Below are 16,599 nucleotides of genomic sequence, written 5' to 3' on the forward strand. Positions count from 1 at the left end.
CTACGGAAGCGCCTCTTTTATACATGCACTGTCCTTTAAAATAGTATTCACTGAAGCAGCAAGACCTAATTCCCTTGCAATAGAGGCCAAACTTTGTTCTGCTTCGTACCTCTTTTTCATTTCTAAATCAAGTTTGTTTGGTTTCTTAGCACTGCCAGCACTTGCACTTTCTGTTGGTCCCATTCCCTTCACCATTTTAAAGAGTAAATAGGAATGGAGAAAAGATTCTGAAAATTATTTATGTTTTTTTTATATAACTGAAGAGTTCAGTAAAGGGGAACACATTTCACCATAACAGCATAAAAACCCACACAATTGCAGTTATCGGTATTATCACAAATGCAATAAGATAGAGTTTATTACCCATTTATAATTAGATGCACTAACAGAAAAGTCCAATAAACCGAAAAATGCAAATCGTTTTTGTTTTATGGTTGTGACCTCCAGAAATATCACAAAGGCATTCAAAATTGATTCTTTAATGGGAACATTAAATGATGATTTGACTGAAAGGGTAGCCGTGGGGATAAGCACCGGACCGCCAGTAACGACAACATGGGTTCGAGCCTCGGAAAAAACGAAAATAAATTTATATTTGGATCTGCTGACAAGGCTACTAGAGACGGTCGTGTTCAAAGCCGCTAAGTGGATTTTTCTTATTTATTGATTTGAAATTATTCTTTTTCTAAAACTTTTGATTTAAATTTAGTAGTATAACATTATTTTGTGATTTTCTGATTAATTTGGTGTATTTATTCTTTACTCGGCCTTGTAATTGCATAAAAGTATCGGTAAGGGTTTCCACGTGTTTCAACTCCGCTACCGTTCGAAATTTTCCCGCCTTTGTGATATGATAGTTATATACCATACTAGATAGCGTTAGTTGAACTTCGTTAGCAGTTAAATTGTACATTTAAATAAATACATATAATGACTTAGATTACAAACGTAATATAATTAATTATATTTAACATAATTAATAACATAACATAATTAATTATAATTAATTAATAAATTAATAGAATCATGACTCAGACCAGAGCAGCAAAGCAAAAGGCTCAAGCTAATGGAAGTGTTGTGGCTCAGAGCAGAACTGAGGGTGGCAGTTGTCCTCTGACTCACAGCCTTATAAAATGCACTGTTTGCTTGATGTTTGCAGAGCAATCGGGTATGGGACATGATACTGCCATGGGGGATGTCTGTGTGTGCGCGATGCAAGGAGTGTATCGATATCAGGCAACAACTCTGCGTTCTTGTGGGCCTATATGAGAGCTTGAAGGACAGGGTGGATGCCCTCGAAGAAACTAAATTGAGGGGCCCATCAAGCTCTCGGCTGCCCACATCAACGCCAGAGCTTGCACTTGGGCATCGCGTGACACAGAGACAACCCCCAAGGCAGAATGCGCTGGTCCCGAAGGAACTAGTAGTTGTTGGTGACTCTATTGTCAGGGAAACGGGGAACACGCTTTGTAAAAAAGATAGGTGGAACAGGACCAGGGTATGTCTGCCAGGGGCAAAGATTGATGACATTGTAGAGCGAATATCATCTTTTAAGGGCACAAAAGGTGATATAGTTGTACACGTTGGCACTAATAATATTAAGAGTAGAAGACCGGCAGAATTACTTAACAAGTACAGGTCACTGCTGAACAAAAGACGAGAATTAGGGTTGAATTTGAAAGTGTCTGCAATTCTGCTCAGACACGATAGGAGGGAGTATATGATGAGAGCCTTGTCGATCAATTCGGCCCTGGAAAGACTGTGCAAGGCTCAAGGGGTAGAATTTTTTTTTCAGCCTGGACTGTACTTGTTAACAGGAGAGATTGCATCTACAGGGATGGGATACACTAAAATAGAAAGGGTGCAAGAATATTTGCTGATGCTATCGAGGCAGTGTGAGGTGGGTCGGAAAACTGCTAGCTTGGAGGGAGACAAAGACCAATAGATTGACGGTAGCCACTGGCAGAGGTGAAAGAGATTCTTGCACTGCTTCTATTAGAATGAGCAGAAGCCTGAAAAACAAGATGCATGGTATTTCAGAGACTGCTGGGAGCCATTGCAGTACAAGTAAACACATGGGTTGTGTTAGGGTAGCTAAGAATAGAAACAGGTGCAGGTATACTTGCGTGTACACCAATGCTAGGAGTTTAGTAAATAAATTTGATGAATTTGAGGTATTGCTCAAAACATCAAAGGCAGATATTGTTGGGATATCAGAGACGTGGTGTCACACAGATATAGGGGATGCAGAACTGCAATTTGGGGAGTACAACGTCTACAGAAAGGATAGACAGGATAGGAAGGGGGGAGGGGTTATGCTATTAGTTAAGAAACACATAAAAACCAAGGGAGTGAAGCCAGTCAACATCACTGGACAGTGCAGTGTTGAGTCAGTTTGGTGTGACATAAGCATTGGGAGATCAAAATTGAGAGTGGGAGTGTGCTATAGGCCTAATGACTCTGATGAGTATAATAAGGAACTGTACAAGGAAATAGAGTGGGCCAGTAAATCAGAGAGTCTTATAATGGGAGATTTTAATTTCCCAGATATTGACTGGAATTTGGGGGCTGGTTACTCACACACTAGCAGGGCTTTTGTGGATTTATTGGATGATTGTTTTCTACATCAGCATGTTCTGGAGGCAACTAGAGGGAGTAATACTCTTGATTTGATTATCAGCAGTGATTCTTCATGCATTAAGAATCTGCAGATAAATGAACCACTAGGTGGCAGTGATCACAGTGTGCTGAAGTGGGATTTACTCAAAGAGGTAACTACCATTGGAGTAAAGGGAAGGGTTATTGCTTCCGTAAAGGCGACTACGATGGACTGAGACAGTTGTTTAAATTCTATACAGTGGGACCAACTGATGATGTTACCAACAGCAAATTCAAAATGGGAAGCATTCAAAGAACTTATCTTGGAAGCTACTAGGCTTTACATACCAACTAAGAAATATTGTTCAAGGTTTAGGCCAAAATGGATGTCAGATGAACTAATGAGGCATATGGCAGAGAAGAAAAATGCATGGGATACTTACAAATTAACACATGACACAGAAGCCTATGATAGATACAAGTTGATATGCAACCAAGTTACAAAGGAGGTTAGGCAGGCAAAGGCAGATTACAAGAAATCCTTGGCAAGGGATGCAAAGAAAAACAGCAAAGAGTTCTTTACTTATGTTAACTCTAGAAGGAAGGGGATGAATCAGATTGGTCCACTTGATATTGATGGGTCAACTGTTGATGATCCTGCTCAGGTAGCTAACAAACTAAATGAATATTTTGCATCGACATTCACACATGAGGAGTTATTCAGCAAGGGGAATGCCAGAGGTGTATTCAACTCTAGCAGTAAGCTACAGAATCTTGAAATAACTGGGAGTAAAGTGGAGGAGAAACTGTTGAAGATAAACACAAGAAAGGCACCCGGGGTGGATGGGATCTATCCAGTTATATTAAAGGAGGCAGCAAAGGAAGTAAGCAAACCCTTAGCCATAATTATGAGAGCTTCCTTGGACTCAGGGGAGGTACCCATAGACTGGAAAAGTGCAAATGTGACCCCAATTCATAAAGGAGGATCAAAGGCTGACACAAGTAATTATAGACCTGTGAGCTTAACTTCTGTTCAAGGAAAATTAATGGAGGCACTGGTTAAAGAAGCACTGCAGGATCATTTAGACAAGACTTCAGTTATAGCTCAGACACAGCATGGTTTTGTTAAGGGGAAGTCTTGCCTGACCAATTCGATTGGATACTATGATGCAGTCACAAAAGAACTGGATGCAGGGAATAACTTTGATATTATATACTTGGATCTTAGAAAGGCTTTTGATACTGTTGCACATGGAAGACTGCTACACAAATTGGAGCAGTGTGACGTTGGAGGCAAATTGCTGCTATGGATAAAGGGGTGGTTGAGGGGGAGAAGACAGATAGTGGTAATCAATGGACACTGCTCATCGTGGACTAATGTTATTAGTGGAGTCCCTCAGGGCTCAGTTTTGGGTCCATTATTGTTTTCTGTATTTATAAATGATATTGATGATGGTATATCAAGCTTAATGTCCAAGTTTGCAGACGATACAAAGGTTGGCAGGGTTGTCAAGGACACTACTGACACTATGCTGCTGCAACAGGATCTGGAAAGGTTGAGCAGATGGGCTGAGAGGTGGCAAATGAAGTTTAACATTGACAAATGTAAAGTACTACACATGGAAAACAGCAACCCCAGAGCAACGTATCAACTCTGTGGTACTACACTGACAGTGGTAGAGAATGAAAGGGACTTGGGGGTGGTTGTGCAGGCAGATATGAAGTTCTCTGAGCAGTGCAGACGGGCTGCAACAGTAGCTCATGGAGTATTGTCAATGATATACAGGAATTTTTCCAGCAGGGATAAGGTGGTGATTATTCCATTGTATAAGGCAATGGTCAGGCCACACCTAGAGTACTGTATACAGGTCTGGAGGCCTCATTTCAAGAAGGATGTAGAGCTGCTGGAACGAGTACAGAGAAGGGCAACAAGATTAGTGAATGGAACAAAGGGGTGCTCTTACGAAGAAAGGCTTAAGTTTTGCAAATTACAGTGTCTGGAGACTAGGCACCAGCGAGGTGATCTGAAGCATGCTCAATGCTGATGGGATTCTTCCTCTAGCTCAGAAAAATCACCTGAGAGAGCATAAATTCAAATTGAGGAAAGACAGATGTAGGATAGATGTGAGGAAATTTGCCTTTAGCCAGCGGGTGGTTGGTTGGTGCAACAGACTTCCATCCCTTGTGGTGGAGGTTGATAGCCTAAATAAGTTTAAGGCTCAGCTGGACAGGTATTTTGAACGAACAGAGGGGTGAAGTGGAAGTGGGTTTTTTTTTTTTTTTTTTGGCTGATGCTGCATAAGCTTGCTTTCTTGCATCAAATGCCTCTGCTAATGCTAATTCTTTTATCCATTGTAGCAACTTGCCCTTAATGCCATACTGCTTCAATTTGTACAGTACTCTTCCATGTGCAACAGTATCAAAGGCTTTCCTGAAATTCAAGTATATGATATCAAAATTATTTTTTGCATCCAATTCCTTTGTGACCACATCATAGTATCCAATCAAATTGATCAGACAAGACTTCCCCTTGACAAACCTATGCTGTGTCTAAATTATTGCTGCAGTCTTGTTTAAATGATCCTGCAATGCTTCTTTAACCAGTGACTCCATTATTTTCCCTGGAACAGAAGTCAAACTAACAGGTCTGTAATTACTTGTCACCCTTTGATCCCTCTTTGTGAATTCGAGATACATTTGCACATCTCCAGTCCATGGGGACTTCCCCCCCCCCGAATCCAAGGATGCTCTTATAATTAGGACTAAGGGTTTCCTTTTATGCCTCCTTTAATATAACTGGATAGATCCCATCCACCCCAGGTGCCTTTCTTATGTTTAACTTCTAAAATTTCTCCTCCACTTTGCTCTGTTATTACAAAATCATTTAACTCCCTGTTCGAGTTTGATAAACATCTGGCTCTCTCCTCCTTGAATAACTCCTCATGTGTGCATGAATGTAGATGCAAAATACTCATTTAGTTCAGCAGCTATCTGAGAATGTTCATCTATAGTCAAATCATTGATATCAAGTGCACCAATCTGATTCATTCCCTTCCTTTTAGAGTTCATACAGGGTGTCTCAAAAATATTGGTACAAACGTTTAGGGGAGGTAGGCAACATCTAAAGGAATGTGAATTGCATAGGAACCCATAACCAGAAACGTCATGGGAAAGTAGTAACAGAGGCACAAGAAGCAGAAATGACACAAGACAGTAATTAGTGGCAAACATTTATTTGACATAATATTAACAATGGAGTACGAGATGGATGCATTTCATGATGTTACAACAGATGCTCGAAGGTTCCACCATGAGACGCGATGCATGCATGACACCGATGCAGCATGGATTGGTGGACATGGTCGAACACACCTGGAGTTTCTTTGACAGTAGCAGCAGCACAGACAAGTCTCCCACAAGATCCATTTCCGTCTCCACAGGCAATTCACACACGATAGATTTGAGGGGCCCGCACAGAAAGAAATCAAGGCTCGATAAATCAGGTGAGCATGGGGGCCAGGCAACGGGTCCACCACTGCCAATCCATCAACACCCAAAACGCCTGTTCAAATGGCCACGAACACACCTTCCATAATGGGCAGGTGCCCCGTCATGTTGAAACCAAATGTTGCATCTCACAATTGCTGGAACATCGTCAAGTAACCCTGGTAGAACTTGTTCAAGAAAGATCTGATATTTAGCGAAGTTCATGCGGGAAGGTAACAGGTATGGACCGACTAAGCAGTCACTGGCCATACCTGCCCACACATTTATTGCGAAGCGATGTTGTGGCGCATGGGGGTGCACACTGTGTGGGCCCTCTGCTAATCCATACACTAGGTGCATGGATGCCAGCTCACAGTTCGTATATCGATGCATGCTCTTCGTGCGGCGACTACTGCTTGAATGAGTAAACCAGAAGTTTTCCCTCTCGCGAACTGATGAACAGTGCCATGGGTTCCTATGCGATTCACATTTGTTTAGATCAGGCGTCGGCAACCTATGACCTGCGGGTCACCAAGTGACCCACTTGAGTTCCGCAAATAAAGTATAATATATAAAAATAAATTATAAAACAAACACGAAACTAACACTTTGAGAAAATATAAATAATAAGATTAACATTTTGGTTTGATTAAACAGTTGCAGAAATGAACATAGGTGGAATACAGCAATATTGTCCGAACGAATCTCATCATTACTCAACGAGTGTTTATTCACTCCTATTGGTCGGCTGGGCACTCTGACTGCGTGCCACCTGCAGCCGACCAATAGGATCCCTGCCCAGCTGCTGATCACGCATCTACTCTTGTTTACGTTTACTTCGTCTTTAACGTGAATAAACAGTAGTTCAGTTCAGAAGTGTGAGAACAGTTACTTAAGCGAAATAATTATTTTTATTACCATGGACAAACAAACAACAAAAAAGAGATTATTTCAAGATGTGTGGACTGAAAGGTATGGATGTATGGAAAATGGTGACAAATTGATATGTACTTTATGTACAGATATAATTACCGCCAGGACTTATAATATTGAGCAACACTTTTCTTCAAAACATAAAGATGTGAGTGAAATGCCATATGATTAAAAATATGAATACATTGCTAAACGTGTATTAAATTATGATAAACAAAATAAATTTTTCGAAGAGATTTGTTACCAGCCACAATTATGCTACATCTGCCAGCTTTGTTGCAGCTCTTAGTATTGGTACCAACGGAAACCGTTTAGAGACGTCGAATTTTTGAAAAACGCATTCATATATTTCAGCGTCGCATTGAAGATATGGCAAAAAATATTGACGCACAGGTCAAAAATGATTTATCTAGTGACGTAATTAGCATTGCACTCGATGAAAGTACCGATTTAAATAGTATGGCTAGGCTGGCAATTATTATTAGATTTGCATCAATAAATAGTTCGAACGTCAATGAAAAACTATGCATTCTTGCTTCAATGAATGACACAACCAAAGGCATTGATATTTTGCATCAAGTACAAGAGTTTACAAATTTCAAAAATGGGAAAATACTGGATTTAAAAAGTAAATTGTTTTTCATAACAACTGATGGTGCTCCAGCTATGAGAGGAAAAAATGTTAGATTTGTGAAACTAATGGAAGATAAATTTTGCCGCCCACTTTTATCGTTCCATTGTATCATACATGAAGAAAATTTATTTGCAAAAGCATCTACGCAACAACTTAAGAATGTAATGGAAAAGGTTGTTAAGATCGTAAACATAATAGTAGCACGATCTGCATTAACACACAGGCGCTTCAAAGCTTTTTTGGAGGAAATTGAATCGAAATATGGAGATTTGCTGTTACATGCTGAAGTACGATGGTTAAGTTGAGGCAAAGTTCTTAATAGATTTGTAGAGTGCTTTGAGATATACAAATATTTCTTTACGAAATCGGTGAAAATGATCTCGAACTCAAGGATAAACTTTTAGACTTTAAGACTTTTGTTCTTAACAGACATAATGAACCATTATAATGATTTCAATGTACGACTCCAAGGAAATAACCACACAATTTTGAAAATGTACAAGGAATGGAAGAGTTTTTGTTCGAAATTAATATTATTTGAAACTGACATAAAAACTAAAATATTTCTTTTCTTTCCCTTACTAAAAAGCCAATATGAGAAAGAAATATCGATGAAAGCAATCTAAATATGTTCAAAAGTTGTATTTTGAACATTAAAAGTGAATTTGAAAGTAGATTTCAAAGTTTTAAGAAGCACGGCGAAATGTTTACATTTATAATACAGCCAGACAAAATAGAGGAAAATGTTTTCGATTTGCAGTATTTTGAATATCTTAAAATTGACAATTTAAGTTTAGAAATGATTGATTTTAAAAGTTCAACGTTGTGGATGGACAAATTCGAGACATTGCGGAAAGATTTAGAAAACACGGAAGATAATCTTCTCATGATATCATCATGTTGGGCATCACTTCCTATGAAGTTTTCATCTTTGAAAAAAATTGGCTTCACCATTTTGTCCGTGTTCGGTGTTCACTTTGTGAGCAAATATTTTCACACATGAAATTTATTTTAAGTAAGAACAAGAGCAGATTAACTACCGAAAATTCAGACTCTTGTATTCATCTTAAGGTGACTAAGCACGAATCAGACTTGACAAAATTTACGTCACAAATTCAGCATCAGGGGAGCCATTGATAACAAAGAGAACGCTTATAAATAAAGTTCATAAATTATTAATGAACTAAAACTTGACAATTATATTTGTTTTTATAATAATAAGAATTATAATTTTGTTTATGTTTAGTTTAGAAAGAGTTTAAAAGCATATTGTAATAGTTTTCTCAATAAAATTTATCTTATTATTCACTAACAGACTGTTTTAAAATGAAAATACCCATTGACCTGAACCGTCTTCTTAATAGTCACATTTTGGTTGATTTTGACCCGCAGCCAAAAAAGGTTGCCGACGTCTGCTTTAGATGTTACCTACCTCCCCTAAATGTTAGGTACCGATATTTTTGAGACACCCTGTATAACTAAAGAAGTCTTTGCTGTTTTTCTTTGCATCCTTTCCCAAAGATTTTTCATAATCTGCCTTCGATTGCCTAACCTCCTATTTGACTTGATTACAGACTAGCTTGTATCTACCATAGGCTTCTGTTCAACTGACAATTTATGTGCACTCATGCATTTTTCTTCTCTGCCACGAGTGTCATTAGTTCATCTGACATCCATTTTGGTCTGAACCTAGAGTAGTTTTCTTAGTTGGAACAAAAAGCCTAGTAGCTTCCAAGAATACTTCCTTGAATGATTCCCATTTATAATTTGCTATTGATAACATCATCAGTTGGTCTCACTGTATAGAACCTAAAAAATCTGAGACCACTGTAGTTGCCTTTACAAAAGCAAAAACCCTTCCCTTTACCTCTGATGGTAGTTACTTCTTTAAGTAAATCCCACATGAGTACACTGTGATCACTGCTACCTAGTGGTTCCCCTTTATCTGTAAATTCTTAATGCATGAATAATCGCTGCTGATAATCAGATCAAGAGTGTTACTCCCTCTGTCTCTCGAACATGCTGCTGTAGAAAACAATCGTGTGCGAGTATCCAAACCACAAGTTCCAGTCTATATCTGGGAAGTTAAAATCCCTCATTATAAGACACTTTAATTTACTGGCCCATTCTGTTTCTCTGTATAATTGTTCATTGTACTCATCAATCATTAGGCCTATAACAAACTCCTACATTCATTTTTTTGCTTTTCCAGTGCTTATGTCACGCCAAAATGACTACTTTGCACTGTCCATCTATGTCAACTGGATGCACCTCCTTAGATCTTATGTGTTTCTTAACTAATAGCATAACCCTTCCTCCCTTCCTATCCTGTCTATCCTTTCTGTACACATTGTACTCCCCAAATTTCAATTCTGCATCCCTTAAATTTGAATGGCATCACGTCTCTGATATACCAACAATATCCACCTTGCATGTCTTACCACCTCTTCAAATTCATCAATTTACTTTCTATACTGCTAGCATTGGTGTACATGCACCGGTTCTTACTTTTAGTTACTCTAACACAGCCCATGTATTTACTTGTTTCATGATTCCCCCCCCCCCAGCAACTGGCTTTCTGCTCATTCCAATAGAAGCAGAGAGGTGGAAATGAAGAATCATTTCCGCCTCTGCCTGTGGCTACTGTTAACCTATTAGTCTGTGAAACCCCCCCCCCCGAAGCTAGCAGTTTTCTGACCTACGTAACATTCCCACGATAGCATCAGCAAATATTCTTGCACCCTTTCTGTTTAAGGGTATCTCATCCCTGTAGAAGCAATCTCTCCTGTTAACAAGCACAGACCACGCTGAGAAAAATTCTAACCCATGAGCCCTGCACAATCTCTCCAGGGCCGCATTAACTGAATAGGCTCTCATCATATACTCCGTCCTATCGTGTCTGGGAAGGATTACAGATGCTTTCAAATTTAACCCTAACTCGCCATTTTTTTTTTTCAGCATTGACCTGTATTTGCTTAGTAAATCTGCACATCTCCTACACTTAATGTCATTAGTGCCAACGTGTACAACGATATCACCTTTTGTGCCCTTAAAAGATGATATCTGCTCTACAATGTCATCAACTTTTGTCCCTAACAGCAGACATACCATGGTCCTTTTTATGTTAAGATATGGGTGGGGGAGGATCATAATGACAATGAAGCAACAAGACCTCAATAATAAAATGCATACAAGATGGGAGGGGAACAGTAAAATAATGAATATTTGTTATATTCAAATATACTGAAATAAAATATATAAAATTAATACCTTTTCCTTCACATGTTCTGGTTTGGGATGATACTCTCCAGGTACAGCAACATTATTAACTGTATCATAAACTATCGGCTCTAAAAAATTAAAAACAATGAGAATTAGTGATAAAACAATAGTAAAAAATTATGCTTTAATTTTAATTAATGATGTAACAAATGATCAGACAAAAGTTATTTAAGGGCATATTTGGGACTATGCAGGTTATCTGATAGAAAGTGATAAAACAAACCATTATCTAAAATATGTATCTAAAAACTCCATAATAAATTTTCTAGTGGAATTATACAGAGTGGCATAATTTCTTGCTTTCTAACAAATTATTTTTTATTATAGCCACAGATCTTCATAAATCTGATTATTATCATTATTAACTATCTTGCTACATCTCTTAAATAACTTTAATGGATGGATTAGGATTGTAATCAATACAAAACATCTGTATCTACAGCAATCAGTGAAAGTCAAACTCTTATTTTATTGTTGTCAAGAAAATTGTAAGTCTCAACTCTTGTTTGAGACAAGTAATGCTAACATAATAGGACTAGGAAAAATTGTTTATTACTACAGACACCAAATGCAAGCTAGTTGTTACTAGTGAAATTGTGTCTTTATGCTTTGAAAGAGGGCCAGGTTATTTCATGATTTACTGTGTACACACACAATCAAGCCTGTTGCTAGGCCTTCTACTGCCTCTAGGTGAGGAATGGAAATGACCTCTTTTTTTTTTTAAAGTAAAGAGGAAGCAGCAAACTAATTATATTAGGTATAGGGTGGAGCTTACATGGGTAGTTTGCTAAGTACTGGTAACTGGCCACCCACTAGAAAGTATGACATGCCTTTTCACAGTGGGAGGCATCTAAAAAAAATGAGTTTACTTTTATGGTTAAGGCAATGAAAATTCATTCTGAATGAAGGCAGTGATGGGATAGTTAGACAGTAAAATCAACTGCTATATATACTTATTCAGAAGACATGTCTGAAAAAATATTCACAAATACAAAAGCAAAGTCAAATGATGTATACATAAGAAAATTAAGAACATCTGTGTACCAAGCTTATGTATTAAGAGCAAAAAAAAATTTCAGTAAAATATCTTCATGTATATTTATTTGATAATTAATGTTAAGTTTCCTCTCCCCCACATTCAACAGAATGTTGCTGAATATCAAGTCGGATATTTTTCAATCTCACATCACATAAATGAATTGGTTAATTTAAGGGGGGGGGGTTCCACTCATTCATTTGAAGCAGGACTTTGCTCTTTTCCAGTAATTCACAGTGAGAGTAGTACAAATATCTGTAACAGGATTTTAATTTTTATTAAATTAACATAGGCAAATGATGCAAGAAAGTAAGCTTATACAGCATCAGGCAAAAGAAAAAACCTTCCCATTTCACCCATCTATTCACTCCAAAATTTTGTCCACTTCTTCCTTGAATTTATTTAAGCTATCAACTTCTACAACAACAGCTAAAAGTCTGTTCCAGCAATCAACTATCCGCTGGCTAAAGGCAAATTTCCGCACATCTACTCGACAACTGTCTTTCCTCAATTTCAGTTTATGCCCCCTCAGGTTTGTAATCTAAGCAAGAGGAACAATCCCATCAGTATTGAGCCTGCTCAATCCATTCAAGGCTTTATACACCTCAATAAGATCACCCTTGCAATTGCCTGGTCTCCAGATGCTACATTTTGCAGAACTTAAGCTTTCCTTCATAAGAGCACCCCTTTGTTCCCCTCACCAATCTTGTTCCCCTTCTCTGTACTCATTCTAACAACTCACATCTTTCCTAAAATGAGGCCTTCAGACCTGTACGCAGTACTCAAGGTGACCTGACCATTCCTTATACAAGGGGATAATCACTATAATCTGCTCTAGCAACCTGTCTGCACTGCTCAGAAAACTTCATATCTAACTGCACAATTACCCCCAAGATCATTTTCATTCTCCATTACCCCGAGTGTAACACCACACAGTTGTTACATTTCTCTGGGGTTACTTCTAACCATATGCAGTATTTTGAATTTGTTAACGTTAATCTTCAGTTGCCACTCACAGCCGACCTGCCTAACTTTTCTAGATTCTGTTGCAGTAGTATACAAAGGGTACTAGGAAAGTTTTGCAATACAGCTTTGTTTATTTAATTTTTTCAAAGTAATTTCCTCTACATTCAATACACCTCTCCATCCTCCGAAACCAATCTTTAAACCAGTTCTGCCAAGTTTCACTAGGGAGTAAAGCACACTCGTTGTCCCAAGCCCGTAGAAGGTCCTCATCACTGGAAAACCGCCTCCCTTTTAGCTTCATTTTCACATGCGGGAATAGTGCAAAGTCGCAGGGAGCAAGGTCTGGACTGTAGGGAGGGTGCTCGAGAAGTTTCAGTCCTGTCGTGGTCAAATATTCGGTGCAGGCTTTCGCCCGGTGAGCTGCAGCATTATCGTAATGGAGGTACCAGGTGTCCATTCTTGACTTTGGCCGCAGGTTCTTCATAGATCCAATGACTTTAGGCAGGCATTGTTCGGTATACCACTTAGCTGTGACTGTCTTCTGCGTGTCCAAAACGACACGTTCCACAATTCCACTCGATTTGAAAAATACAGCTATCATTTTCTTCTTTACAGATCGGGATTTTCTGACAATTACGGGTGTGTCGTCATCATCAAAGACCCAAACTTTGTTTTGAGCCTTGGTCGGTAGATCGTAATAGTACAGCCAAGTCTCGTCACCTGTCACGATGTTGTTGACATACCGAGATTGTCCCTTATCAAACTTTTTTAACATCTCCCGGCACCAAGTCACACGTCATGTCATCTGCTCTTCAGTCAGTTGATGCGGCACCCAGAGAGAACAAAGTTTCTTCACGTGCAAATGATCTTGCAGAATAGAACGAATTGCTGGTGTGCATTTAGGCCCAAAGTATCCTCTATCTGTTGGTAGGTCACTCGCCTGTTTTCGTCAAGCATTTTCCTCACAGCAGTAACGTTTTCCTCCGTAACTGACGTTCGTGGCCTTCCCGGCCTCTCAGAATCCTCCAGAGTGAAATTTCCCCTTTGGAATTCTTTATACCACCTGAATATCGTTGTACGATGTGGACAATCATCATCTAGTGCAAGAGTCATTCCTTCTAAGCACTGGTCTATGGTTAAACCACGCACGAAATTATACCGCAAAACTGTCCTTATCTCATTTCGTGACCACGATGCCATCGCAAGCACTTTACACTCTCACTACTAATGAATAACTGAGCCCATCGACTTGGCGTGGCGGCTACTATGCACGTATGAACATGTCTCAACATTCAGCAACAAGCAGCTTCCTGTGATTCATTGTTGCGTCATATTGCAAAACTTTCCTAGTACCCTTTGTAATATCACAGCTAATGGAAAAAGCAAATGAATATAAAATACCATTATGCCCAGAATTTGTGGATTATGAAAAGGCATTTGACTCCATACAGCCTAAGGCAATGTTTCAGGCACTGGAAAGACAAGGCACAGATGCCCCATATATTATGATTTTGAAGAAAATATGAGAACGCTAACTTCTTTATTAGACTAGACAAAGATAGTAGCAAACTTAAAATTGAGAAAGAGGTTCGACAAGGAGACACAATATCTCCGAAATTGTTTACTGCTGCCCTTGAAGCTTTCAGATGATTAGACTGGTAGCAGAAAGGAATCAATGTGAATGGAGATAACCTAAACCATTTATGATTTGCAGATGACATTGTGATCATAAGCCACAATCCCAAAGAATTAGAGGAAAATCTTAATCAGTTATGCACAGTTAGTAAGGATTTTGGACTAAAGATGAATATGGCTAAAACAAAGGTAATGATGAACAAGTATTCCACAGAAAGGGATATAATGATTGAAGGAGCAGGAATTGAAAAGGTAGAGTCATATACTTATCTGGGACAAGTCATTAGCTGTAATAATGATAAATGGATGGAAGTCAAGAGAAGAATAAATTTTGGATGGATAGAATTCAGGAAATACAGACACATACTGAGGAGCAACATCCCAGTTTCTCTGAAACTGTAAAATAATGAACCAATATATACTCCCCACCATGACTTATGGAAGTGAAACTTGAGCACTCACCAAAAGAATGGAGGTGAAGCTGAGAACTACCCAGCAAAGAATGAAACGAATTATATTGGGAATCAGACTGTTAGATAAGAAGAGAAACAAGGATCAGGCAGCAAACTCAAAAAAAAAAAAAAAAAAAATTCTCATCGAAACTAAAATGGTCTTGGGCAGGACACACAGCTCGAAGACATGTTGACAGATGGACTAAGAAAATAACAGAATGGTGCCCAAGAGGAACTAGAAGAAAACCTGGAAGACAACGGCGGAGATGGATAGATGAAATTCATGAGTTTGTGGATAGTAAATGAGTGGCCATTGCACAAAAGAGAAGGAACTGGAAAGTTGCTGGAGAGGCCTTCAACCTGCAGCGGATTGAAAATGGCTGATGATGATGATCCTCTAATCCCCTCTGTGAATAACAGAGACATTTTCATATCTCCACTCCATAGGTCCCACCTCTGAAAAATGCTCTCCTAATTATGGCCAAAAGTTTCCTTACCTCTTCTGCTGCTCCTTTTAATATAATTGGCATTAATATTAGTATTGGCCACATGGCACAAGAAAGCCTATGGCTTATACTGCAAATTAAAAAAAATAGGCAAAGGAAGACCACACAAGAAGCACGGCAAACTTCGAAAAAGTTTACTGGTGAAACTACATTACGAACATTTTTTACAACGCCAGAACATCCAATATGACTTTTTTTTTTTTTTTTTTAGAATCACGAACAAAGTCGGGTTACTCCCCTCCACTTCAGGAGGGTTTCAAGCTCCCGTGGGATTCAACTTGTACTCCAGACCGATAACACCCAACGTCTGTTTACCGAGTAAGCACCAATACAAATGCTGTTACAGCAAATACTTTTACCGGTAAATTTCATCGAACTTTTGCATGCTTCTCGTGTGGGCTTTCTTTACCTTAGCCCAAAAATAATAATAATAAAATAAAATCATAAGAATAAAAGCAAATTAATAATAATAATAAAAGAAAAATTTAAACTCCCTGCAATCCAGTCTAAATACCCCCCCTAGCAACTTGAAATTATGGTCCCTAGTTCTAGAATCATTTATAAACGTGAAAATTTCATCCTTGTTCATTTTGCTTATACCTCTCAGCCTTAAACACCTCAATCAAGTCTCCTCTAAGGTGCCTAGTTTCCAAACTCTGCAACCCACATATTTGAAGTCTTTCTTCACATGGATGCCCTTCTGCCAATCTCACCAGGCAGGTTACCCATCTTTGGACCCTTTCAAGAAGAACAATGTCTTTCTTTAGGTGCAGTCTCCATACTTAAACACAGTATTCCAAGTTTGAGCTAACAATGGCCTTATATAATGGGATTATCATACACACACACAACACAAAACTGGATCTAACAGGCAGAAAATCAAGTAATGGTGCCACAAAATAAAATAAATTATTTAAAAAAAAAAAAGGTAAAGTGCAGCCATTATCAACCCACTGCAGGATGGAAGCCTCCTCAACAATTCATGCTGGGTGCCACAAAATAAATTATTTAAGGATGCAGTTATTAACAAAAAGGTTAAAAATCACTGCAATAATTCAATGTTGGTATGGA

The 16,599-nt window shown here is 38.6% G+C and overlaps 1 protein-coding gene across 1 annotated transcript in view; it reads right to left on the reverse strand.

The window, feature by feature from the left end:
* LOC150082261 (spermatogenesis-associated serine-rich protein 2) overlaps window positions 1-16,599 on the reverse strand; it is a 269,773-nt gene that overhangs the window by 204,281 nt on the left and 48,893 nt on the right. The window contains exon 2 of the mRNA XM_090380081.1: window positions 10,922-11,001. Coding sequence (XP_090236207.1) covers window positions 10,922-11,001 — 80 coding nt within the window. The remainder of the gene's footprint in view (window positions 1-10,921; window positions 11,002-16,599) is intronic.

The sequence above is a fragment of the Mastigoproctus giganteus genome, chromosome 8 (assembly GCF_048544385.1).
Source record: "Mastigoproctus giganteus isolate SK-2022 chromosome 8, ASM4854438v1, whole genome shotgun sequence".
Lineage (NCBI taxonomy): Eukaryota > Metazoa > Arthropoda > Arachnida > Uropygi > Thelyphonidae > Mastigoproctus > Mastigoproctus giganteus.